Source organism: Coregonus lavaretus (genome assembly GCF_964263955.1).
Source record: "Coregonus lavaretus genome assembly, contig: HAP1_SCAFFOLD_102, whole genome shotgun sequence".
NCBI classification, from domain to species: domain Eukaryota; kingdom Metazoa; phylum Chordata; class Actinopteri; order Salmoniformes; family Salmonidae; genus Coregonus; species Coregonus lavaretus.
The window spans coordinates 1,071,658-1,097,926 of NW_028159396.1; the positions used below are offsets into that span (position 1 = coordinate 1,071,658).

The 26,269-nt window shown below is 42.4% G+C and overlaps 1 protein-coding gene across 1 annotated transcript in view; it reads right to left on the reverse strand.

The window, feature by feature from the left end:
* Nucleotides 1-1,524: 1,524 nt before the first annotated feature.
* The window catches only part of LOC311122927 (uncharacterized protein), a 40,649-nt gene continuing 15,904 nt past the window's right edge, over nucleotides 1,525-26,269 (reverse strand). The window contains exon 2 of the mRNA XM_084197227.1: nucleotides 1,525-1,903. Coding sequence (XP_084053353.1) covers nucleotides 1,785-1,903 — 119 coding nt within the window. The 3' untranslated portion in view covers nucleotides 1,525-1,784. The remainder of the gene's footprint in view (nucleotides 1,904-26,269) is intronic.

Sequence of the window (26,269 nt, forward strand, 5' to 3'; positions counted from 1 at the left end):
GTCTCCTTTAAAGCATCATTGAGAAATAATTAATTGAAGTTGGAACATTTGTAGACTAACGGTTAAGAGTGTTGGTCCAGTACCGAAAGGTCACTGGTTTGAATCCCCACGCCCGCAAGGTGGAAAGGTCTGCCGTTCTGCACTTGAGCAAAGCAGTTGTCCCCCAACAACAACTGCTCCTCGGACGCGGATGACGTGGAACATCGATTAAGGCAGCCCCCGCACCTCTCTGATTCAGATGGGTTGGGTTAAATGAAGAAGACACATTTAGAGTGAATGCATTCAGCTGTGACTGACTAGATATCCCCTTTCCTTTCCCATTTCATCCCAGTCCTCCTTTAAGACTCCATAATGTTTCATCATTAGATGCTACAGTCCTCCTTTAATACTCCATAATATTTCATCATTAGATGCTACAGACCTCCTTTAAGACTCCATAATGTTTCATCATTAGATGCTACAGTCCTCCTTTAAGACTCCATGCTGTTTCATCATTAGATGCTACAGTCCTCCTTTAAGACTCCATAATGTTTCATCATTAGATGCTACAGTCCTCCTTTAATACTCCATAATGTTTCATCATTAGATGCTACAGTCCTCCTTTAAGACTCCATAATGTTTCATCATTAGATGCTACAGTCCTCCTTTAAGACTCCATAATGTTTCATCATTAGATGCTACAGTCCTCCTTTAAGACTCCATAATGTTTCATCATTAGATGCTACAGTCCTCCTTTAAGACTCCATAATGTTTCATCATTAGATGCTACAGTCCTCCTTTAAGACTCCATAATGTTTCATCATTAGATGCTACAGTCCTCCTTTAAGACTCCATAATGTTTCATCATTAGATGATACAGTCCTCCTTTAAGACTCCATAATGTTTCATCATTAGATGCTACAGTCCTCCTTTAAGACTCCATAATGTTTCATCATTAGATGCTACAGTCCTCCTTTAAGACTCCATAATGTTTCATCATTAGATGCTACAGTCCTCCTTTAAGACTCCATAATGTTTCATCATTAGATGCTACAGTCCTCCTTTAAGACTCCTTTAAGACTCAAAATGGAACTATCTTGAGTTTTGTTTGCCTTTAGACCACAATGTATAATAATACATACGTAACGTTATCCATGCATAGTCACTTTAACTCTACCTACATGTACATTATGTTTTTAGGAAAAGTATTTGTAAAACATGCACCATACATCAGATCATCTTGAAACGTTCTCTCTAAATCTAACTTTCATCAAGGTTTTATATAGTCTATTGGTTTCTCTCTTTTCATTGGCAGAATCCTTTTTCAGTGTTATGATATTCATAACATCCATATCCACCAGTCTATCTTCATGTCAACTAACAGAAATCTGGTGGCTGTCCTGGTAACAGATACCAGTATATATTCATGTCAACTAACAGAACTCTGCTGGTTGTCCTGGTAACAGATACCAGTGGGCAGATCTATTTTATTTGTTCAAACTAAACTACAGCACTTACTTTGATGAGGCAAATCTGCTCCTTTCTTCTCTTCTCCTCCTCTCACAGTTCCACTCAGCCCCGTTGTTTTCCTGCAGTCCACCAGCCGCACAGACAACCTCTTCAGACCCAGCAGTAAGGTGCTACTGGGAGAGGTACGACACGGGGACTCTGGGAGGGCGGAAGGGCTAGCGTTGTCCTGGTAACCATAAAGAGGGGACACAGACACATATCATTATGGATGCTGATGTCACTGTTGTCATAAAGTGCTTTACAGAAACCCAGACCCCGATAGAGCAAGCTGTATGCTAGACCAGACCAAGCTGTACCATCTGGTGTTCTGATCTGGAGAGACTCTTCTCTGCCTCGTCAGCATCAGGATGTTGTTGAGGCTCCCCAGAGGATCCATGATAGTCATGTCTCTCTCCTGTGTGAACGAGAACATCAAACAGATGGTAAACGTATTATCTTCTATTGCAATCATAGGGTCTTACAAGAGGCATTCATATATCTAAACAGGGCCTAAAACGGTCACTTTCATCATGATTTTATAAAATATTGTTTATGATGCAAATGTGAAAAGGTAGTTCCACAAATTGGGTGCCTTTTGCGTCCATTTGATATTTTAAGTAGAAATTAAGCACCAATATTGAATTTGAAAAGCCTGTTATATTAGATGAGGTGCACTTTAATGTAGACCACATGGATAATTCAATAAATCTAATTTAAAAGTCCAAAAAATATATGTACTAATTGCAGATTGAACCTTTAACAATTTATACAGTACTGAACAACATATTGAAGTATATAACTTCAGTAGAATGCCCCTTAAAAACCACACATTAGTTCAAGAACTGCATAGTTTGTGCCCCTGTTTTTAAGACAGTACTCACGGGTGTTAATCTGATATTCTGTCTCCTCCTGCTCTTTCACTCCAAAAATGTCTTCCTTCTTCACCTTTATTGAGATAGCCTCCTCTTCCTCTCTAAAAGGTTCTTCCTCTTTTTTCACTTTAACATCCTCTTCTTCTTCTTTCAATATACCAGCGTCCTCTTCCTCCTTTATCATTCTGAAAGCTTCTACCTCCTCCTCTTCCACTGTGACAGCCTCTATCCCCTCTTCCTCTTTCACTCCAAACGGACCTTTCTCTTCTTTCAGTGTAATAGCCTCCTCTTCCTCCTTTATCATTCTGAAAGCTTCTTCCTCTCCTTTCACTGTAACATCCTCCTCTTCTTGTTTCACGGCAATGTTCAGCCCCAGAGCTTCTTTCTCCATACACCAGACCTCCTCTTCTTTAGCAGGGGAGGAGTAGTTTAGTGAGCTCATGGTCAGGGATGTAAGCTAGTTAGCTAGCTAGTTAGCATTAGCGACTAGCCTAGTGCTAGGCTCAGTATCAATCTTTAACAAGTTTGCAAATTAGGTTAAAGTTAACCAGTTGATAATGTTACGTCAACAGAAATGTGTTTAAAACACTGAGATTAACTAATGTACATAAACATGGTCTAAAGCCTCAATCTTTCGGTTTTATGTTGGCTAGCAAGCTACTGAGATGGTTGAAAGAGTAGCCGTGTGGTTGTTGCTGAAGAAGAGTCCCGTCCAGTCCATCACACGTCACGCTAGAATCATCACCTGAAAGACGCACATCGCCATCTGCTGACTGGAGTGGGTAACGCAGTTTGGAAAATATATTTACTACATCGTTCGTATTGGCAAAGAATGTCGTAATAATTTAACAGTAAGCTGATATATTTTCTCCTATCTGTTTCGAATAAGTATTTCCTGTACACAGACGTAAAGCTTAACATGAATATTTAGATTTAGGTTCCTGTCTCTCCATTGGGATTCTCTGCCTCTGACCCTATTACGGGGCTGTTTCCCTGGCTTACTGGTGCTTTCCATGCCGTCCCTAGGAGGGGTGCATCACTTGATTGGGTTGAGTAACTGACATTATCTTCCTGTCCGGTTTGTTGCTCCCTCGGGCTCGTGCAGTGGAGGAGATCTTCGTGGCCTATACTCAGCCTTGTCTCAGGGTGGTAGGTTGGTGGTCTGTTGATATCCCTCTGGTGGTGTGGGGGCTGTGCTTTGGCAAAGTGGGTGGGGTTATATCCTGCCTGGTTGGCCCTGTCTGGGGATATCGTCGGATGGGGCCACAGTGTCTCCCGAACCCCCCTGTCTCAGCCTCCAGTATCTATGCTCCAATAGTCTATGTGCCGGGGGCTAGGGTCAATCTGGTGTAATTCTCCTGTCTTATCTGGTGTCCTGTGTGAATTTAAGTATGCTCCGTCTAATTCTCTCTCTCTCCCTCTCTCCCTCCCATCCCGGAGGACCTGAGCCATAGGACCATGCCTCAAGACTACCTGGCCTGATGACTCCTTGCTGTCCCCAGTCCACCTGGTCATGCTGGGTTTCTGTATAGGACTTTGTGACATCTGCTGATGTAAAAAGGGCTTCATAAATAAAATTGTATTGATTGAATTTGATTAATAAATACTTCTATGAATAGGTAGTGTGTTAATACACATTCTCTGTTCATTTTTCACATTCGTTTTTATCTAAAAGTGACCATAATATTCCCTTAAATCCACGCTCTATAAGATACAAATCGTCCTGTAAACAATAGAGCAAATGCATCACATGCAAATAGCACTTTATTTTCTGTAGTGATATACACTGAGTATACAAAACATTAAGAATACCTTCTCCTTCCATGACATAGACTGACTAGGTGAATCCAGGTGAAAGCTATGATCCAACTATTGATGTCACTTGTTAAATCCACTTCAATCAGTGTAAACCAAAAGCTTACCTTGACTTGGAAGAGTTCCAGTGTTGTGTTGGATAGTCATAGCCAGGTAGCTAACATAGCATCCCTCTGTTTGAGCCGGGTGTTTGAGTAACTAAACTAGCCAGCTAGCTAACATAGCATCCCTCTGTTGGAGCCGGGTGTTTGAGTAACTAAACTAGCCAGCTAGCTAACATAGCATCCCTCTGTTGGAGCCGGGTGTTTGAGTAACTAACTAGCCAGCTGCATTTGCTAGCTAAGTAAGTGAAACTGAAAGTGGGAAAAAAAATGACGAAATCTCTCTCTCTCTTGCTTCTCCTTCATTTTGGAAGAAATTAATTTGTTCAAAACTGTTCAACTATTGTATTTTTCTCTCTTTGTGTCAATTACTCACCACATTTTAGGTACTGCAGTGCTAGCTAGCTGTAGCTTATGCTTTCAGTACTAGATTCATTCTCTGATCCTTTCATTGGGTGGACAACATGTCAGTTCATGCTGCAAGAGCTCTGATAGGTTGGAGGATGTCCTCCGGGAGTTGTCATAATTACTGTGTGTCTATGGAAGGGCTTGAGAACCATGAGCCTCCTAGGTTTTGTGTTAAAGTCAATGTACCCAGAGGAGGACGGAAGCTAGCTGTCCTCCGTGCTATACCATGGGGCTACCCTACAGAGTGCTGTTGTGGCTACTGTAGACCTTCATTGCAAAATAGTATGTTTGAATCAATTATTTGGGGACGTGATTATATTTAGTATAGTTTTGTCTAAAAATGAGAACTTTTTAAATGTTTTACAATTTTTATTTTTCTGGAAATCACTCAGGAGGATGGTCCTCCCCTTCCTCCTCTGAGGAGACTCCACTGGACCCAAACGACATCCAGCCAACTTGACACAATTTTGGGAAGCATTGGAGACAACATGGGCCAGCTAGAGTCCATGTCCTGACGAATTGAGGCTGTTCTGAGGGAAAAAGGGGAGGGTACAACTCAATATTAGGAAGGTGTTCCAAATGTTTGGTATAATCAGTGTATATATATGCCATTTAGCAGACACTTTTATCCAAAGCCATTTACAGTCATGTATGCATACATTTTACATATGGATGGTCCCGGGAATCGAACCCACTACCCTGGTTTTACAGGCACCGTACTCTACCAACTGAGCTACAGGACCACAAGGAATGATCAAGGAATGACGCAGATAAACACACAAGCCAGAGTTTGAAAAATAGAATTGAATCAAAGACCGTAACATTGAAACTGATATGCTCTGTATTCAGTTCGAATCAAATCAAATGTTATTTGTCACATGCGCCGAATACAACCGGTGTAGACCTTACCATGAAATGCTTAATTACAAGCCCTTAACTAACAATGCAGCTTTGTGAAAAATAAGAGTTAAGAAAATATTTACTAAATAAACTAAATATATAAAAAGTAACACAGTAAAATAACAATAACGAGGCTATATACAGTGGGGAAAAAAAGTATTTAGTCAGCCACCAATTGTGCAAGTTCTCCCGCTTAAAAAGATGAGAGAGGCCTGTAATTTTCATCATAGGTACACGTCAACTATGACAGACAAATTGAGAATTTTTTTCTCCAGAAAATCACATTGTAGGATTTTTTATGAATTTATTTGCAAATTATGAAAATAAGTATTTGGTCACCTACAAACAAGCAAGATTTCTGGCTCTCACAGACCTGTAACTTCTTCTTTAAGAGGCTCCTCTGTCCTCCACTCGTTACCTGTATTAATGGCACCTGTTTGAACTTGTTATCAGTATAAAAGACACCTGTCCACAACATCAAACAGTCACACTCCAAAACTCCACTATGGCCAAGACCAAAGAGCTGTCAAAGGACACCAGAAACAAAATTGTAGACCTGCACCAGGCTGGGAAGACTGAATCTGCAATAGGTAAGCAGCTTGGTTTGAGGAAATCAACTGTGGGAGCAATTATTAGGAAATGGAAGACATACAAGACCACTGATAATCTCCCTCGATCTGGGACTCCACGCAAGATCTCACTCCGTGGGGTCAAAATGATTACAAGAACGGTGAGCAAAAATCCCAGAACCACATGGGGGGACCTAGTGAATGACCTGCAGAGAGCTGGGACCAAAGTAACAAAGCCTACCATCAGTAACACACTACGCCGCCAGGGACTCAAATCCTGCAGTGCCAGACGTGTCCCCCTGCTTAAGCCAGTACATGTCCAGGCCCGTCTGAAGTTTGCTAGAGTGCATTTGGATGATCCAGAAGAGGATTGGGAGAATGTCATATGGTCAGATGAAACCAAAATAGAACTTTTTGGAAAAAACTCAACTCGTCGTGTTTGGAGGACAAAGAATGCTGAGTTGCATCCAAAGAACACCATACCTACTGTGAAGCATCGGGGTGGAAACATCATGCTTTGGGGCTGTTTTTCTGCAAAGGGACCAGGACGACTGATCCGTGTAAAGGAAAGAATGAATGGGGCCATGTATCGTGAGATTTTGAGTGAAAATCTCCTTCCATCAGCAAGGGCATTGAAGATGAAACGTGGCTGGGTCTTTCAGCATGACAATGATCCCAAACACACCGCCCGGGCAACGAAGGAGTGGCTTCGTAAGAAGCATTTCAAGGTCCTGGAGTGGCCTAGTCAGTCTCCAGATCTCAACCCCATAGAAAATCTTTGGAGGGAGTTGAAAGTCCGTGTTGCCTAGCGACAGCCCCAAAACATCACTGCTCTAGAGGAGATCTGCATGGAGGAATGGGCCAAAATACCAGCAACAGTGTGTGAAAACCTTGTGAAGACTTACAGAAAATGTTTGACCTGTGTCATTGTCAACAAAGCGTATATAACAAAGTATTGAGAAACTTTTGTTATTGACCAAATACTTATTTTCCACCATAATTTGCAAATAAATTCAAAAAAAATCCTACAATGTGATTTTCTGGAATTTTTTTTCTCATTTTGTCTGTCATAGTTTAAGTGGGAGAACTTGCACAATTGGTGGCTGACTAAATACTTTTTTCCCCCACTGTACAGGGGTATCAGTACCGAGTCAATGTGCTGAGGTACAGGTTAGGAGCAGAAGTTGAATGAAAAACATACAGCTTTATACAATTTGATTTAATGTGGCATGACCAAAAATTATATTCTAGTAAAAATATATGAGACAAGTGTACGAGCAGTATGTGTGTTCTCGCATAAACTTTAAGTAGCCTATATTTGATGTGATATATTCCTTTCGAGATAGGATTGTGTCACGGCACAGATCTGGGGAAGTGTACCAAAACATTTTTGCAGCAGTGAAGGTCCCCAAGAACAAAGTTGCTCCTATCATTCTTAAATGGAAGTAGTTTGGAACCACCAAGACTCTTCTAGAGCTGGCCAATCGGTGGAGAAGGGCCTTGGTCAGTGAGGTGACTAAGAACCCAATGGTCACTCTGACAGAGATCCAGAGTTCCTCTGTGGAGATGGGAGAACTTTCCAGAAGGACAGCAGCACTCCATCAATCAGGCCATTATGGTAGAGTGGCCAGACGGAAGCCACTCCTCAGTAAAAGGCACATGAAAGCCCGCTTGGAGTTTGCCAAAAGGCACCTAAAGGACTCTCAGACCATGAGAAACAAGATTCTCTGGCCTGATGAAACCAAGATTGAACTCTTTGGCCTGAATGCCAAGTATCAGGTCTGGAGGAAACCTGGCACAATCCCTACGGTGAAACATGGTGGTGGCAGCATCATGCTGTGGGGATGTTTTTCACCGGCAGGGACTGGGAGACTAGTTAGGATCGAGGGAAAGATTAACAAAACAAAGTACAGAGAGATCATTGATGAAAACCTGCTCCACAACACTCAGGACCTCAGACTGGGGCAAACGTTCACCTTCCAACAGGACAACGACCCAAAGTCTCTTCTGAGAGACTGGATGACGGCTGCCTGCTCCCTCTTCCATAGTGAGAACACTGCTGGCTCAACATGGGCTTCTGAGAGACTGGATGACGGCTTCCTGCTCCCTCTTCCATAGTGAGAACACTGCTGGCTCAACATGGGCTTCTGAGAGACTGGATGACGGCTGCCTGCTCCCTCTTCCATAGTGAGAACACTGCTGGCTCAACATGGGCTTCCTGGTGATGAAAGAAAGTGTAGCGGTCAATGGTAGCCACTCCCATTGTGTGAAGCAGTTGTAGTCTTTGTTGGCATGCATCCAAATCAAATCAAATTTAGTTTAGCAGATGTTATTGCGGGTGTACCGAAATGCTTGTGCTTCTAGCTACGACAGTGCAGTAATACCTAACAGTTTCACAACATATACCTAATACACACAAATCTAAGTAAGGAATGGAATTAAGAATATATACACCAGCAGTCAAAAGTTTTGACACACCAACTCATTTAAGGGTTTTTCTTTATTTTTGAAACGTTTTACATTGTAGAATAATAGTGAAGACATCAAAACTATGAAATAACACATATGGAATCATGTAGTAACCAAAAAAGTGTTAAACAAATCTAAATATATTTTATATTTGTGATTCTTCAAATAGCCACCCTTTGCCTTGATGACAGCTTCTCTCAACCAGCTTCATGAGGTAGTCACTTGGAATGCATTTCAATTAACAGGTGTGCCTTCTTAAAAGTTAATTTGTGGATTTTATTTCCTTCTTAATGCGTTTGAGCCAATCAGTTGTGTTGTGACAAGGTAGGGGGGGTATACAGAAGATAGCCCTATTTGGTAAAAGACCAAGTCCATATTATGGCAAGAACAGCTCAAATAAGTAAAGAGAAACGACAGTCCATCGTTACTTTAAGACATGAAGGTCAGTCAATACGGAACATTTCAAGAACTTTGAAAGTTTCTTCAAGTGCAGTCGCAAAAACCATCAAGCGCTATGATGAAACTGGCTCTCATGAGGACCGGCACAGGAATGGAAGACCCAGAGTTACCTCTGCTGCAGAGGATAAGTTCATTAGAGTTACCAGCCTCAGAAATTGCAGCCCAAATAAATGCTTCACAGAATTCAAGTCACAGACACATCTCAACATCTACTGTTCAGAGGGGACTGTGTGAATCAGGCCTTCATGGTCGAATTGCTGCAAAGAAACCACCACTATAGTACACCAATAATAAGAAGAGACCTGCTTGGGCCAAGAAACACGAGCAATGGACTTTAGACCGGTGGAAATTTGTTTTTGGTCTGGATTCCAAATTTGAGATTTTTGGTTCCAACCGACGTGTCTTTGTGAGACGCAGTGTGGGTGAACGGATGATCTCCGCATGTGTAGTTCCCACCGTAAAGCATGAGGGAGGAGGTGTTATGGTGTGGGGGTGCTATGCTGGTGACACTGTCTGTGATTTATTTAGAATTCAAGGCACACTTAACCAGCATGGCTACCACAGCTTTCTGCAGCGATACGCCATCCCATCTGGTTTGGCCTTAGTTGGACTTCCATTTGTTTTTCAACAGGACAATGACCCAACACACCTCCAGGCTGGGTAAGGGCTATTTTACCAAGAATGAGAGTGATGGAGTGCTGCATCAGATGACCTGGCCTCCACAATCCCCCAACCTCAACCCAATTGAGATGCTTTGGAATGAGTTGGACCGCAGAGTGAAGGAAAAGCAGCCAACAAGTGCTCAGCATATGTGGGAACTCCTTCAAGACTGTTGGAAAAGCATTCCAGGTGAAGCTGGTTGAGAGAAAGAGAGTGCAAAGCTGTCATCAAGGCAAAGGGTGGCTATTTGAAGAATCTCAAATAGAAAATATATTTTGATTTGTTTAAAAATAAATTGGTTACTACATGATTCCATATGTGTTATTTCATAGTTTTGATGTCTTCACTATTATTCTACAATTAAAAAAAAAAAATTAAATAAAGAAAAACCCTTGAATGAGTAGGTGTGTGAAAACTTTTGACTGGTACTGTTCATATATGGATGAGCAATGTCAGAGCGGCATGGACTAAGATACAGTAGAATAGTATACAATACAGTATATACATGTGAGATGGGTAATGCAAGATATGTAAACATTATTAAAGTGACTAGTGTTCCATTTCTTAAAGTGGCCAGTGATTTCTAGTCTATAGGCAGCAGCCTCTAATGTGCTAGTGATGGCTATTTAACAGTCTGATTGCCTTGAGATAGAAGCTGTTTTTCAGTCTCTCGGTTCCAGCTTTGATGCACCTGTACTGACCTCGCCTTCTGGATGATAGCGGGGTGAACAGGCAGTGGCTCGGGTGGTTGATGTCCTTGATTATCTTTTTGGCTTTCCTGTGACATCGGGTGCTGTAGGTGTCCTGGAGGGCGGGTAGTTTTCCCCCGGTACTGTCTGTGTGGGGGACCATTTCAGTTTGTCAGTGATGTGTGCGCCATGGAACTTGAAGCTTTTCACCTTCTCCACTGCTGTCCTGTCGATGTGGATAGGGGGGTGGACCCTCTGCTGTCTCCTGAAGTCCACGATCATCTCCTTTGTTTTGTTGACGTTGAGTGAGAGGTTATTTTCCTGGCACCACACTCCCAGAGCCCTCACCTCCTCCCTGTAGGCTGTCTCGTCATTGTTGGTAATCAAGCCTACTACTGTTGTGTCGTCTGCAAACTTGATGATTGAGTTGGAGGCGTGCTTGGCCACGCAGTCATGGGTGAACAGGGAGTACAGGAGTGGGCTGAGCACGCACCCTTGTGGGGCCCCAGTGTTGAGGATCAGCGAAGTGGAGGAGTTGTTTCCTACTTTCAACACCTGGGGGCAGCCCGTCAGGAAGTCCAGGACCCAGTTGCACAGGGCGGGGTTCAGACCCAGGGCCTCAAGCTTAATGATGAGCTTGGAGGGTACTATGGTGTTGAATGCAAAGCTATAGTCAATGAGCAGCATACCTACATAGGTATTAATCTTGTCCAGATGGGATATGGCAGTGTACAGTGTGATGGCGATTGCATCATCTGTGGATGAATTGGGGCGGTAAGCAAATTGAAGTGGGTCTAGGGTGACAGGTAAGGTAGAGGTGATATGATCCTTGACTAGTCTCTCAAATCACTTCACGATGACAGAGGTGAGTGCTACGGGGCGATAGTCATTTAGTTCAGTTACATTTGCCTTCTTGGGTACAGGAGCAATGGTGGCCATCTTGAAACATGTGGGGACAGCAGACTGGGATTGGGAGAGATTGAATATGTCTGTAAAAACACCAGCCAGCTGGTCTGCTCATGCTCTGAGGATGCGGCTAGGGATGTTGTCTGGGCAGGCAACCTTGCGAGGCTTAACACACTTAAATGTCTTACTCACGTCGGCCACGGAGAAGTCGAGCCCACAGTCCTTGGTAGTGGGCCGCGTCGGTGGCACTGTGTTATCCTCAAAGCGGGCGAAGAAGGTGTTTAGCTTGTCCGGAAGCAAGACTTCAGTGTCGGCGACGTGGCTGGTTTTCCTTTTGTAGACCGTGATTGTCTGTAGACCCTGCCACATATGTCTTGTGTCTGAGCCGTTGAATTGCAACTCCACTTTGTCTCTATACTGACGTTTTGCCTGTTTGATTGCCTTGCGGAGTGAATAACTACACTGTTTTTATTCTGCCATATTCACAGTCACCTTGCCATGGTTAAATGCGGTGGTTCCCCGCGCTGCCATCTAGCCACGGTTTCTGGTTAGGGTAGGTTTTAATAGTCACAGTGGGAACAACATCTCCTATACACTTCCTGATAAACTCAGTCACTGTTTCAGAGTATTCGTCTAAATTATGACCGCAAGCTACCCGGAACATATCCCAGTCCGCGTGATCAAAACAATCTTGAAGTGTGGATTCCGATTGGTCAGACCAGCGTTGAATAGTCCTCAGCACGGGTACTTCCTGTTTGAGTTTCTGCCTATAGGAAGGGAGGAGCAAAATGGAGTCGTGGTCAGATTTGCAGAAAGGAGGGCGGGGTAGGGCCTTGTAAGCATCCCGGAAATTCGAATAGCAATGGTTGAGTGTTTTAGCAGCGCGAGTACAACAGTCGATATGTTGATAGAATTTCGGCAGCCTAGTCCTCAAATTTGTTTTGTTAAAATCCCCAGCTACAATAAATGCAACCTCAGGATATGTGGTTTCCAGTTTGCATAAAGTCCAGTGAAGTTATTTGTGGTATCGGTGTGAGGGGGGATTTTTAACGGCCGTGGCTATAACCAAGGAAAATTATCTTGGGAGATAATACGGTCCGCATTTGATTTTGAGGTATTATAGGTCGGGTGAACAAAAGGACTTGAGTTCCTGTATGTTACTAAAATTATACCATGAGTTGTTAATCATGAAACACACACCTCCGCCCTTCTGCTTCCCGGAGAGATATGTATTCCTGTCTGCGCGATGAACTGAGAACCCATTTGGCTGGACAGATTTCAACAGAATATCCTTAGAGATGTTCCATGTTTCCGTGAAACAAAGTATGTTACAGAACCTGATGTCTCTCTGGATAGAAACCCTTGCCCTGAGCTCGTCAACTTTGTTATCCAAAGACTGAACATTAGCAAGTAATATACTCGGAAGCGGTGGGTCACCTCCTAAGTCAAACCAGCAGGCCGCTCCGAGTGCCGGCGATGTTTTGGGTCGGCCTCTGGAACCAGTTTAATTGCCCTGGGGAGAGCGAACAAAGGCTCTGCTTCGAGAAAGTCGTATTCCTGGACGTACTGCTGGTAGTTCTGGTGAGTTGCCAATAGTTTTTCCCGGCTGCATGTAATGACACAAAACATTTTCTGAGCTAATAATGTAAAAAATAACACATAAAACAACTAAATACCGCAAAAGTTTCCTAAGAGCTAGTCGCGAGGCCGCCATCTCCTTCGGCACGATCACTTACTTACAGACACCAGATTGGCAGTAGAAAGGAGGCTGTTTCCCGCATGCTTCATCCCAACCATTGGCTGGCTCGACCACTCCCCCACATGACCGCAGGACCAGCACCGCTGTCAGATCTTCACGGCCATTCCTACAGCCTTTATCACCGTCCCTGGAGTCTCTTCACTGTCTGATCTTCATTCCCACAGCCTTCATCACCGTCCCTGGAGTCTCTTCATTGTCTGATCTTCATTCCCACAGTCTTCATCACCGTCCCTGGAGTGTCTTCGCTGCACATCACACAAGTTCTGAAGAGTTCCAGAAGCTGTGATTGAAACACGATGTACTTCATCTCCTTGTTAGGAGCAGTTTTCAGACTCTCTAAAATAATATTATTAAAATGTCAATACATCAACAGCGATGTAGCGTCTATGTCCAATAATGTGTAGCCAATAAGAAACCTGTCCCATTCTACTTGTCTATTATCTTAACAATGTTAAGAAATAGTCATTTGTGATGACTTACTGATGCTTCTAGTGTGCTGTCTCAATGAAGAGAGCTGTGTGCCCATGTGACACCATCCTTGATGTGGGGAAGAGTGTTGGGCAGGCACATCCTGTTCCTATTAAGACCTGACCAGCTGAGTGCAGGTGGGCTCTCCTGTCAACATGAGGCTCCTGCTGCTGCCCTCAAAGACACATTGACAGATTTTTCACCTAGTCGTCTCTGGGATTCAAACCAGGGACCTTTCGGTTACTGGCCCAACACTCTTAACCGCTAAGCTACCTGCAGCAGGAGCCTCATGTTGACAGGTGAGCCCACCTTTATATTTCCCTCATTATGAACATTCATATTGGACTGGACATCTATAGAGTTTTAAAAATGTATTTAACCTTTATTTAACTAGGAAAGTCTGTTAAGAACAAATTCTTATTTACAATGACAGCCTACACAGGCCAAACCCGCCCAATAATGGGCCAATTGTGCGCCGACCTATGGGACTCCCAATCACGGCCCATTGTGATACAACCCGAGATTGAACCAAGGTCTATAGGGATGCCTCTAGCACATTAGAGAGTAGCTGTGTTAAGATGTAGCAGCTATCTAACTGGCTACCGATCAACCTATTGTGTGTATTGAACATTCATATTGGACTGGAAAGCTAGCTAACTGGCTACAGATCAACCTATTGTCTTGATTTCTCAAATGACTGCCTCGCCTGGTTCACCAACTACTTCTCAGATAGAGTTCAATGTGTCAAATCGGAGGGCCTGTTGTCTGGACCTCTGGCAGTCTCTATGGGGGTGCCACAGGGTTCAATTCTTGGGCCGACTCTATTCTCTATGTATATCAATGATGTCGCTCTTGCTGCTGGTGACTCTCAGATCCACCTCTACGCAGACGACACCATTTTGTATACATCTGGCCCTTCATTGGACACCGTGTTAACAAACCTCCAAACGAGCTTCAATGCCATACAACACTCCTTCCGTGGCCTCCAACTGCTCTTAAACGCTAGTAAAACTAAATACATGCTCTTCAATCGAACGCTGCTTGCACCCGCCCGCCCGACTAGAATCACTACTCTCGGAGGGTCTGACTTAGAATATATGGACAACTACAAATACCTAGAGACCGTAAACTCTCCTTACAGACTTACATTAAGCATCTCCAATCCAAAGTTAAATCTAGAATCGGCTTCCTATTTCGCAACAAAGCCCCCTTCACTCATGCTGCTAAACATGGCCTCGTAAAACTGACTATCCTACCGATCCTTGACTTCAGCGATGTCATTTACAAAATAGCTTCCAACACTCTACTCAGCAAATTGGATGTAGTCTATCACAGTGCCATCCGTTTTGTCACCAAAGCCCCATACACTACCCACCACTGTGACCTGTACGCTCTTGTTGGCTGGTCCTCACTACATGTTCGACGCCAAATCCACTGGCTCCAGGTCATCTATAAATGACTTCTAGGCAAATCCCCGCCTTATCTTAGATCATTGGTCACCATAGCAACACCCACCCGTAGTATGCGCTCCAGCAGGTATATCTCACTGGTCATCCCCCAAGCCAACACCTCCTTTGGCCGCCATTCCTTCCAGTTCTCTGCTGCAAATGACTGGAACGAACTGCAAAAATCTATGAAGCTGGAGACACTTATCTCCCTCACTAACTTTAAGCATCAGTTGTCAGAGCAGCTTACCGATCACTGCACCTGTACACAGCCCATCTGTAATTAGCCCGCCCAACTACCTCATCCCCATATTGTTATTTACATTGTTCATTATTTTGCTCATTTGCACCCCAGTATCTCTATTTGCACATCATCTCTTGCACATCTATCATTCCAGTGTTAATACTACATTGTACTTATTTTGCACTATGGCCTATTTATTGCCTTACCTCCATAACTTGCTACATTTGCACACACTGTATATATATTTTCTATTGTGTTATTGACTGTACGTTTTGTTTTACCCCATTTGTAACTCTGTATTGTTGTTTTTATCGCACTGCTGTGCTTTATCTTGGCCAGGTCGCAGTTGTAAATGAGAACTTGTTCTCAACTGGCTTACCTGGTTAAATAATGGTGAAATAAAAAAGAAATGGTGTGTATTGAACATTCATATTGGACTGGACAGCCTTACTGGACAGCTAGTTAACTGGCTACCGATCAACCCATTGTGTGTATTGAACATTCATATTGGACTGGACAGCTAGCTAACTGGCTACAGATCAACCTATTGTGTGTATTGAACATTCATATTGGACTGGACAGCTAGCTAACTGGCTACAGATCAACCTATTGTGTGTATTGAACATTCATATTGGACTGGACAGCTAGCTAACTGGCTACCGATCAACCTATTTTGTGTATTGAACATTCATATTGGACTGGACAGCTAGCTAACTGGCTACAGATCAACCTATTGTGTGTATTGAACATTCATACTGGACTGGACAGCTAGCTAACTGGCTACAGATCAACCTATTTTGTGTATTGAACATTCATATTGGACTGGACAGCTAGCTAAATGGCTACAGATCAACCTATTTTGTGTATTGAACATTCATATTGGACTGGACAGCTAGCTAACTGGCTACAGATCAACCTATTTTGTGTATTGAACATTCATATTGGACTGGACAGCTAGCTAACTGGCTACAGATCAACCTATTGTGTGTATTGAACATTCATATTGGACTGGACAGCTAGCTAACTGGCTACCGATCAACCTATTGTGTGTATTGAACATTCATATTGGACTGGACAGCCTTACCTATAGAGTAGCACCACCACCCATCAGCCAGTTCTCTTCTTGACGTCAAAGCCTATTGTATTGTTGCTATAGGAGTTTTTGATTATAAATCCTATTTATTTCAAGCCACACTAAGATGTCACCATACTATTCCTTTAAAGCCCCACTCAGTAAGATATAAATCAACAGAGTGGTCCACCAACTTAAATGTAAACAATGGAGCAAATTCATCACATGTAAATATCACTTGATTATCAGAGGGGTATACTACGGAGCCAGATAGAACTACTGAGACATTCCAAATCAGGCTTCATCCATATCATGAAGGTGGATGTTGATCCAACCATTTCAAAAGTAATGACGGGGCTGATGGAAACAGGATATGCAGGTACAATTGTATAAATGCCGACAGACAATTTGTTCGGTCGTTTTACATGGTGAGATCTTTGTGTCTGTAAAAATTTATAAGCGAGAAATGGTGGTGGAAACTCCTTTATGCGCAAATATTGATATAATAACCATCATATCGAAGTTAACTTGGAGTCATGCGATGATATGTTGTGTGGTCCTCCCACTACGACTTGGGAACCCATGCAGTTTATTAGGCTACAGAAGAAATAAGTTATGAACTTCACAGGGTGGTGAAAGTGCACGTGATGAGCTTGATGCTCCGTTCCAATACATTTTGATGGTCTTATTCTGGTGACATGATGATCGATGCTTGGTTGACATTTGACATACAGTGAGGGAAAAAAGTATTTGATCCCCTGCTGATTTTGTACGTTTGCCCATTGACAAAGAAATGATCAGTCTATAATGGTAGGTTTATTTGAACAGTGAGAGACAGAATAACAACAATAAAATCCAGAAAGACGCAGGTCAAAAATGTTATAAATTGATTTGCATTTTAATGAGGGAAATAAGTATTTGACCCCTTCTCAATCAGAGAGATTTCTGGCTTCCAGGTGTCTTTTATACAGGTAACGAGCTGAGATTAGGAGCACACTCTTAAAGGGAGTGCTCCTAATCTCAGCTTGTTACCTGTATAAAAGACACCTGTCCACAGAAGCAATCAATCAATCAGATTCCAAACTCTCCACCATGGCCAAGACCAAAGAGCTCTCCAAGGATGTCAGGGACAAGATTGTAGACCTACACAAGGCTGGAATGGGCTACAAGACCATCGCCAAGCAGCTTGGTGAGAAGGTGACAACAGTTGGTGCGATTATTCGCAAATGGAAGAAACACAAAATAACTCTGCCTGGGGCTCCATGTGGTCCTCTGTAGCTCAGCTGGTAGAGCACGGCGCTTGTAACGCTAAGGTAGTGGGTTCGATCCCCGGGACCACCCATACACAAAAAAATAAAATAATAATGTATGCACGCATGACTGTAAGTCGCTTTGGATAAAAGCGTCTGCTAAATGGCATATTATTATTATTATTATTATAAGATCTCACCTCGTGGAGTTGCAATGATCATGAGAACGGTGAGGAATCAGCCCAGAACTACATGGGAGGATCTTGTCAATGATCTCAAGGCAGCTGGGACCATAGGCACCAAGAAAATATTTGGTAACACACTACGCCGTGAAGGACTGAAATCCTGCAGCGCCCGCAAGGTCCCCCAGCACAAGAAAGCACATTTACAGGGCCGTCTGAAGTTTGCCAATGAACATCTGAATGATTCAGAGGAGAACTGGGTGAAAGTGTTGTGGTCAGATGAGACCAAAATCGAGCTCTTTGGAATCAACTCAACTCGTCGTGTTTGGAGGAGGAGGAATGCTGCCTATGACCCCAAGAACACCATCCCCACCGTCAAACATGGAGGTGGAAACATTATGCTTAGGGGGTGTTTTTCTGTTAAGGGGACAGGACAACTTCACCGCATCAAAGGGACGATGGACGGGGCCATGTACCATCAAATCTTGGATGAGAACCTCCTTCCCTCAGCCAGGTCAGTAAAAAATAAATATGTTGATGGCTTTTTGCAAATCCAATCAGTTTTCCACATTGATCTAACATCCTCACATGGATTGTTTTTGTTGAAATGATGTGGAAACAACGTTTATTCAACCAGTGGGAGGCTTGTAAATGCCCCCAGGAAAGTCGAACGAGGAACTCTTCATTGAGACAATGATGAAACAGCAATCTGTGGGCGAGTTGTGGTGGATATGATAAAATAAGGATCTGCTGGAGTCTAAGTCAAACCAAGATTCTTTATATCTGAGCTCAGAGAGAATAACAGAGTTACACAGTGCAGTGTAGACAGTATGAATTCCAAAGCATTGGGTGATAAGCACATATCTTTATAGTTTCCTGTTCCTGGGCCGGACTTTATTTATACAAGGACGCAAGTGCAAGCTGGTTTGCTACACAGGATGATACTCCCAAGAACAAGAGATTATAATAGGACCGTTTTCTCAAGGTTAGTCACATACTCAGTTATGTGGACACATACAATTAAAATGTTCCATTACAGAGTCAGTGAACATTTACAGTGGGGAAAAAAAAGTATTTAGTCAGCCACCAATTGTGCAAGTTCTCCCACTTAAAAAGATGAGAGAGGCCTGTAATTTTCATCATACAGTGGGGAAAAAAAGTATTTAGTCAGCCAACAATTGTGCAAGTTCTCCCACTTAAAAAGATGAGAGAGGCCTGTAATTTTCATCATAGGTACACGTCAACTATGACAGACAAAATGAGAAAAAGAAATCCAGAAAATCACAATGTAGGATTTTTAATGATTTTATTTGCAAATTATGGTGGAAAATAACTATTTGGTCAATAACAAAAGTTTCTCAATACTTTGTTATATACCCTTTGTTGGCAATGACACAGGTCAAACGTTTTCTGTAAGTCTTCACAAGGTTTTCACACACTGTTGCTGGTATTTTGGCCCATTCCTCCATGCAGATCTCCTCTAGAGCAGTGATGTTTTGGGGCTGTTGCTGGGCAACACGGACTTTCAACTCCCTCCAAAGATTTTCTATGGGGTTGAGATCTGGAGACTGGCTAGGCCACTCCAGGACCTTGAAATGCTTCTTACGAAGCCACTCCTTCGTTGCCCGGGCGGTGTGTTTGGGAACATTGTCATGCTGAAAGACCCAACCACGTTTCATCTTCAATGCCCTTGCTGGTGGAAGGAGGTTTTCACTCAAAATCTCACGATACATGGCCCCATTCATTCTTTCCTTTACACGGATCAGTCGTCCTGGTCCCTTTGCAGAAAAACTGCCGAAAAGCATGATGTTTCCACCCCCATGCTTCACAGTAGGTATGGTGTTCTTTGGATGCAACTCAGCATTCTTTGTCCTCCAAACACGACGAGTTGAGTTTTTACCAAAAAGTTATATTTTGGTTTCATCTGACCATATGACATTCTCCCAATCCTCTTCTGGATCATCCAAATGCACTCTAGCAAATTTCAGACGGGCCTGGACATGTACTGGCTTAAGCAGGGGGACACGTCTGGCACTGCAGGATTTGAGTCCCTGGCGGCGTAGTGTGTTACTGATGATAGGCTTTTTACTTTGGTCCCAGCTCTCTGCAGGTCATTCACTAGGTGTGTGGTTCTGGGATTTTTGCTCACCGTTCTTGTGATCATTTTGACCCCACGGGGTGAGATCTTGCGTGGAGCCCCAGATCGAGGGAGATTATCAGTGGTCTTGTATGTCTTCCATTTCTTAATAATTGCTCCCACAGTTGATTTCTTCAAACCAAGCTGCTTACCTATTGCAGATGCAGTCTTCCCAGCCTGGTGCAGGTCTACAATTTTGTTTCTGGTGTCCTTTGACAGCTCTTTGGTCTTGGCCATAGTGGAGTTTGGAGTGTGACTGACTGAGGTTATGGACAGGTGTCTTTTATACTGATAAGTTCAAACAGGTGCCATTAATACAGGTAATGAGTGGAGGACAGAGGAGCCTCTTAAAGAAAAATCATCAGTGGGCCAACAATGTAAACAATGGAGCAAATGCATCACATCCAAATATAATTTGATTATCTGTAGAGCTGGAGGAATGACACACCCAACTAAACACACACATAGTCAGAGTTTAAAAAAGGACCATTTAAACACATGGAATCTGATCTACTCTTTATTCAAACTGACAAACTATGTTCAATTCATGTATTCTAATAAAAACATACAAATAAATGTTTAAGTATACTTTGTATAAACACATTTCATATGGTATAAACAAATAAACACAATCTCAGTCAGTCAACAATATAAGACAATGGGAGCAATGTGTATGTCCTCTGATGAACTTTAAGTCAACGTGATGTGAAACATCAACTTACACACTAGGATAAGTAATTCTTCTCTCCTGTGTGTGTCCGCTCATGAGCTTTCATATTTCCTAACCGGGTAAAACTCTTTCCACAATGGGAGCAGTGAAAAGGCTTCTCCACTGTGTGTACTTTCTGATGAGATTTCAGGTAGTCTAACCGGTTAAAACTCTTTCCACAATGGGAGCAGTGGTAAGGCTTCTCCGTTGTGTGTGTCCTCTCATGTCTTTTCAGGATGCCTAAACTGTCAAAACTCTTTCCACAATGGGAGCAGTGGTAAGGCTTCTCCACTGTGTGTACTTTCTGATGAGATTTCAGGTAGTCTAACCGGTTAAAACTCTTACCACAATGGGAGCAGTGGTAAGGCTTCTCCATTGTGTGTGTCCTCTCATGTCTTTTCAGGGTGCCTAAACCGTTAAAACTCTTTCCACAATGGGAGCAATGGAAAGGCTTCTCCTCTTTGTGTATTTTCTCATGAGCTTTCATGTTTCCTAAGTGGTTAAAACTCTTTCCACACTGGGCGCAATGGTGTGGCTTCGCTCCTGTGTGTGCCTTCTCATGTATTTTCAGGTAGTGTAACCGTTTAAAACTCTTTCCACACTGGGAGCAATGGAAAGGCTTCTCCTCTTTGTGTATTATCTCATGAGCTTTCATGTTTCCTAAGTGGTTAAAACTCTTTCCACACTGGGAGCAATGGAAAGGCTTCTCCTCTTTGTGTATTATCTCATGAGCTTTCATGTTTCCTAAGTGGTTAAAACTCTTTCCACACTGGGCGCAATGGTGTGGCTTCACTCCTGTGTGTGCCCTCTCATGCCTTTTCAGGGTGTGTAAATGTTTTAAACTCTTTCCACAATGGGAGCAGTGGTAAGGCTTCTCCACTGTGTGTATTTGCTGATGGGATTTCAGGTTCTCTAACCGGTTAAAAGTCTTTCCACACTGGGAGCAATGGTATGGCTTCTCTCCTGTGTGTGTCTTCTCGTGTCTTTTCAGGCGTCCTAACTTGGTAAAACTCTTTCCACACTGGGAGCAGAGGTGTCGTCTTGCTGGTTTGGACGTCTCTGGTTCCTCCGACTTAGGTTTTTCTCCTGCCAAAGACAGTGTTTATTTAAAGAGAGACCTGAATGAAACCTCCACTTGATAAAACCACCTTGCTATGACATTTAATCCAAATCAGATCCCTCAATAACCTGAGGACAGTTTTGAAACATTTCATCAATTAAAACAATCTTGGTGTGATTTCAAAACAAATGATGTTGTAGAGCTTCCTGGTAATTACTGATGCATTTTAATTCATTCTGTTTTATAAGTCAAAACACAAAAAACGAGACAGTTCTAGGACACTCAAGACACAGACATCTCTGGATTCCTATCGTGCAGGTGGTTGTAAATGTATAACCTTAACAGCTATATGATACAGAATGCGACCTACACATTTCCTTAAACAAGTAATTTTGTGTGGAAGTCCCAAACTTTTTTTTTTTTTTTACATTGGAGACAGGCACAAAGCACATCAGTAACATCTCCCCATTGTCGAAAGAGTCAGACACTGCTGTTTAAATGGCCATTCTTCTGATTTAGACTATCACTAATGTCATGATATTTTGGATAAAGTCAAAAAGAATGTGAAATATTTTGTTCCTAAAAATATAAACGCAACATGTAAAGTGTTGGTCCCATGTTTCATGAGCTGAAATAAAAGATCCCAGAAATCCAAGAGCACTAAAGCTTATTTCTCTCAAATCTTGTGCACAAATTTGTTTACATCCTTGTTAGTGAACATTTCTCCTTTGCCAAGATAATCCATCCACCTGACAGGTGTGGCATATCCTTTGGTCTGGAGTCCAAATTGGAGATTTCTGGTTCCAACCGCCGTGTCTTTGTGAGACGCGGTGTGGGTGAACGGATGATCTCCGCATGTGTATTTCCCACCGTAAAGCATGGAGGAGGTGTGATGGTGCGGGGGTGCTTTGCTGGTGACACTGTCTGTGATGTATTTAGAATTCAAGGCACACTTAACCAGCATGGCTACCATAGCATTCTGCAGCAATACGCCATCCCATCTGGTTTGGGCTTAATGGGACTATCATTTGTTTTTCAACAGGACAATGACCCAACACACCTCCAGGCTGTGTAAGGGCTATTTAACGAAGGAGAGGGATGGAGTGCTGCATCAGATGACCTGGCTTCCACAATCCCCCGACCTTAACCAAAATGAGATGGTTTGGGATGAGTCGGACTGCAGAGTGAAGGAAAAGCAGTCAACAAGTGCTCAGCATTTGTGGGAACTCCTTCAAGACTGTTGGAAAAGCATTCCAGGTGACTACCTCATGAAGCTGGTTGAGAGAATGCCAAGAGTGTGCAAAGCTGTCGTCAAGGCAAAGGGTGACTACTTTGAAGAAACCCATATAAAATATATTTGACTTGTTTAACACTTTGTAGGATACTACATGATTCCATGTGTTATTTCATAGTTTTGATGTCTTCACTATTATTCTACAATGTAGAAAACAGTAAAAAATAAAGAAAAAGCCTTGAATGAGTAGGTGTGTCCAAACGTTTGAGGTATACTGTACATACAGTGCACTCTGAAAGTATTCAGACCCCTTGACTTTTTACACATTTTGTTACGGCGTTATTCTAAAATTGATATATTTTTAATTTCCCCCTCATCAATCTATACACAACACCCCATAATGTCAAAGCAAAAACAGGTTTGTATGAATTTTTGCAAAAAGAAAACCTTAAATGTCACATTCATGTAAATATTGAGACCTTTACTCAGTACTTTGTTGAAGCACCTTTAGCAGCGATTACACCCTAGAGTTTTCTTGGGTATGACGCTACAAGCTTGGTACACTTGTCCTCTCAAGCTCTGTCAGGTTGGATGAGGAGCGTTGTTTCACAGCTATTTTCAGGTCTCTCCAGAGATGATCGATCGGGTTCAAGTCCGGGCTCTGACTGGGCCACTCAACGAAGTAATGTCCCGAAGCCACTCCTGCATTATCTTGGCTATGTGCTTTTGTTCGTTGTCCTGTTGGAAGGGGAACATTTGCCCAGTGAGGTGTTGAGTTCTCTGGATCAAGGATCTCTCTGTACTTTTCTCTGATCATCTTTCCCTCGATCCTGACTAGTCTCCAAGTCCCTGCCGCTGAAATACATCCCCACAGCTTGATGCTGCCACCCCCATGCTTCACCGTAGAGATGATGACAGGTTTTCTCCAGACGTGACGCTTGGCATTCAGGCAAAGAGTTCAATCTTGGTTTCATCAGACCAGAGAATCTTGTTTCTCATGGTTTGAGAATCCTTTAGGTGCCTTTTGGCAAACTCCAAGTGGGCTGTCATGTGCTTTACTGAGGAGTGGATTCCGTCTGGCCACTCTACCATAAAGGCCTGATTGACGGAGTGCTACAGAGATGGTTGTCCTTCTGGAAGGTTCTCTCATCTCCACAGAGGAACTCTGGAGTTCTGTCAGAGTGACCATCGGGTTCTTGTTCACCTCCCTGACCAAGGCCCTTCTCCCCCGATTGCTCAGTTTGTCCGGGCGGCCAGCACTACGAAGAGTCTTGGTGGTTCCAAAGGTCTTCCTTTTAAGAAGGATGTTGGCCACTGTGTTCTTGGAGACCTTCACTGCTGCAGAAATGTTTTGCCGTGACACAATCCTGTCTTGGAGCTGTAAGGATCATTCCTTCAAACTCATGGTTTGGTTTTTGCTCTGACATGCGTCTGTCAACTGTGGGACCTTTTATAGACAGGTGTGTGCCTTTCCAAATCATGTCAAATCAATTGAATTTACCACAGGTAAGTTCTAGAAACATCTCATGGATCAATGGAAACATGATGCATCTCAGCTCAATTTGAGTCTCATAGAAAAGCGTCTGAATACTTATTTAAATAAGGTATCTGTTTTGTTTTTTTATACATTTGCAAAAATGTTTTGTTTTTGTCATTAAGGAGTATTGGGAGTAGTAGACTGATGAGGGACATTTATTTTTTAATTCATTTTAGAATCAGGCTGTAACATAACAAAATATGGAAAAGGTCAAGGGGTCTGAAGTATGAAAAGGTTTGTTCATTCAGATGTCATGAATTAACTATGATATCATCATATTTGTATATGTTTTATAATGACTCCATAATGTTTCATCATTAGATGCTACAGTCCTCCTTTAAGACTCCATAATGTTTCATCATTAGATGCTACAGTCCTCCTTTAAGACTCCATAATGTTTCATCATTAGATGCTCCAGTCCTCCTTTAAGACTCCATAATGTTTCATCATTAGATGCTACAGTCCTCCTTTAAGACTCCATAATGTTTCATCATTAGATGCTACAGTCCTCCTTTAAGACTCCATAATGTTTCATCATTAGATGCTCCAGTCCTCCTTTAAGACTCCATAATGTTTCATCATTAGATGCTACAGTCCTCCTTTAAGACTCCATAATGTTTCATCATTAGATGCTACAGGCCTCCTTTAAGACTCCATAATGTTTCATCATTAGATGCTACAGTCCTCCTTTAAGACTCCATAATGTTTCATCATTAGATGCTACAGTCCTCCTTTAAGACTCCATAATGTTTCATCATTAGATGCTCCAGTCCTCCTTTAAGACTCCATAATGTTTCATCATTAGATGCTACAGTCCTCCTTTAAGACTCCATAATGTTTCATCATTAGATGCTACAGTCCTCCTTTAAGACTCCATAATGTTTCATCATTAGATGCTACAGTCCTCCTTTAAGACTCCTTTAAGACTCAAAATGGAACTATCTTGAGTTTTGTTTGCCTTTAGACCACAATGTATAATAATACATACATAACGTTATCCATGCATAGTCACTTTAACTCTACCTACATGTACATTATGTTTTTAGGAAAAGTATATGTAAAACATGCACCATACATCAGATCATCTTGAAACGTTCTCTCTAAATATAACTTTCATCAAGGTTTTATATAGTCTATTGGTTTCTCTCTTTTCATTGCCAGAATCCTTTTTCAGTGTTATGATATTCATAACATCCATATCCACCAGTCTATCTTCATGTCAACTAACAGAACTGTCTACTGGGGTGGAAATATACCAGTCTATCTTCATGTCAACTAACAGAAATCTGGTGGTTGTCCTGGTAACAGATACCAGTGTATCTTCATGTCAACTACCTCCTCCTCTTCCACTGTGACAGCCTCTATCCCCTCTTCCTCTTTCACTCCAAACGGACCTTTCTCTTCTTTCAGTGTAATAGCCTCCTCTTCCTCCTTTATCATTCTGAAAGCTTCTTCCTCTCCTTTCATTGTAACATACTCCTCTACTCAATAGATGAGTGACTTTACAACTTCTGAAAGCTCAATCTCTGTCAAATGAAATAGATGAACCACAGGCCGGCATGTGGCAGTTTCATTCACTGCCTCATTCCAGATGTTAGGAAGGAGTTCATTATCAAATAAATGCCCAGCTTTAGCAAAATGCTCATTCAACATGTCAAGCAGTTTATTCTTGTCAGTCACAAGCATTGAATTCGAGGTCAATTTCAGCGGAAGACCAGAGGAGTCTGTGTTAGCATTCATGGATTTAATGGTTTTCCATCATTTTGTTGGGTAATTGAGGTTTGACTTGGTTGATTCGTAATAGAAGCTAGATTTGCATTTCTGTTTTAACAAGGG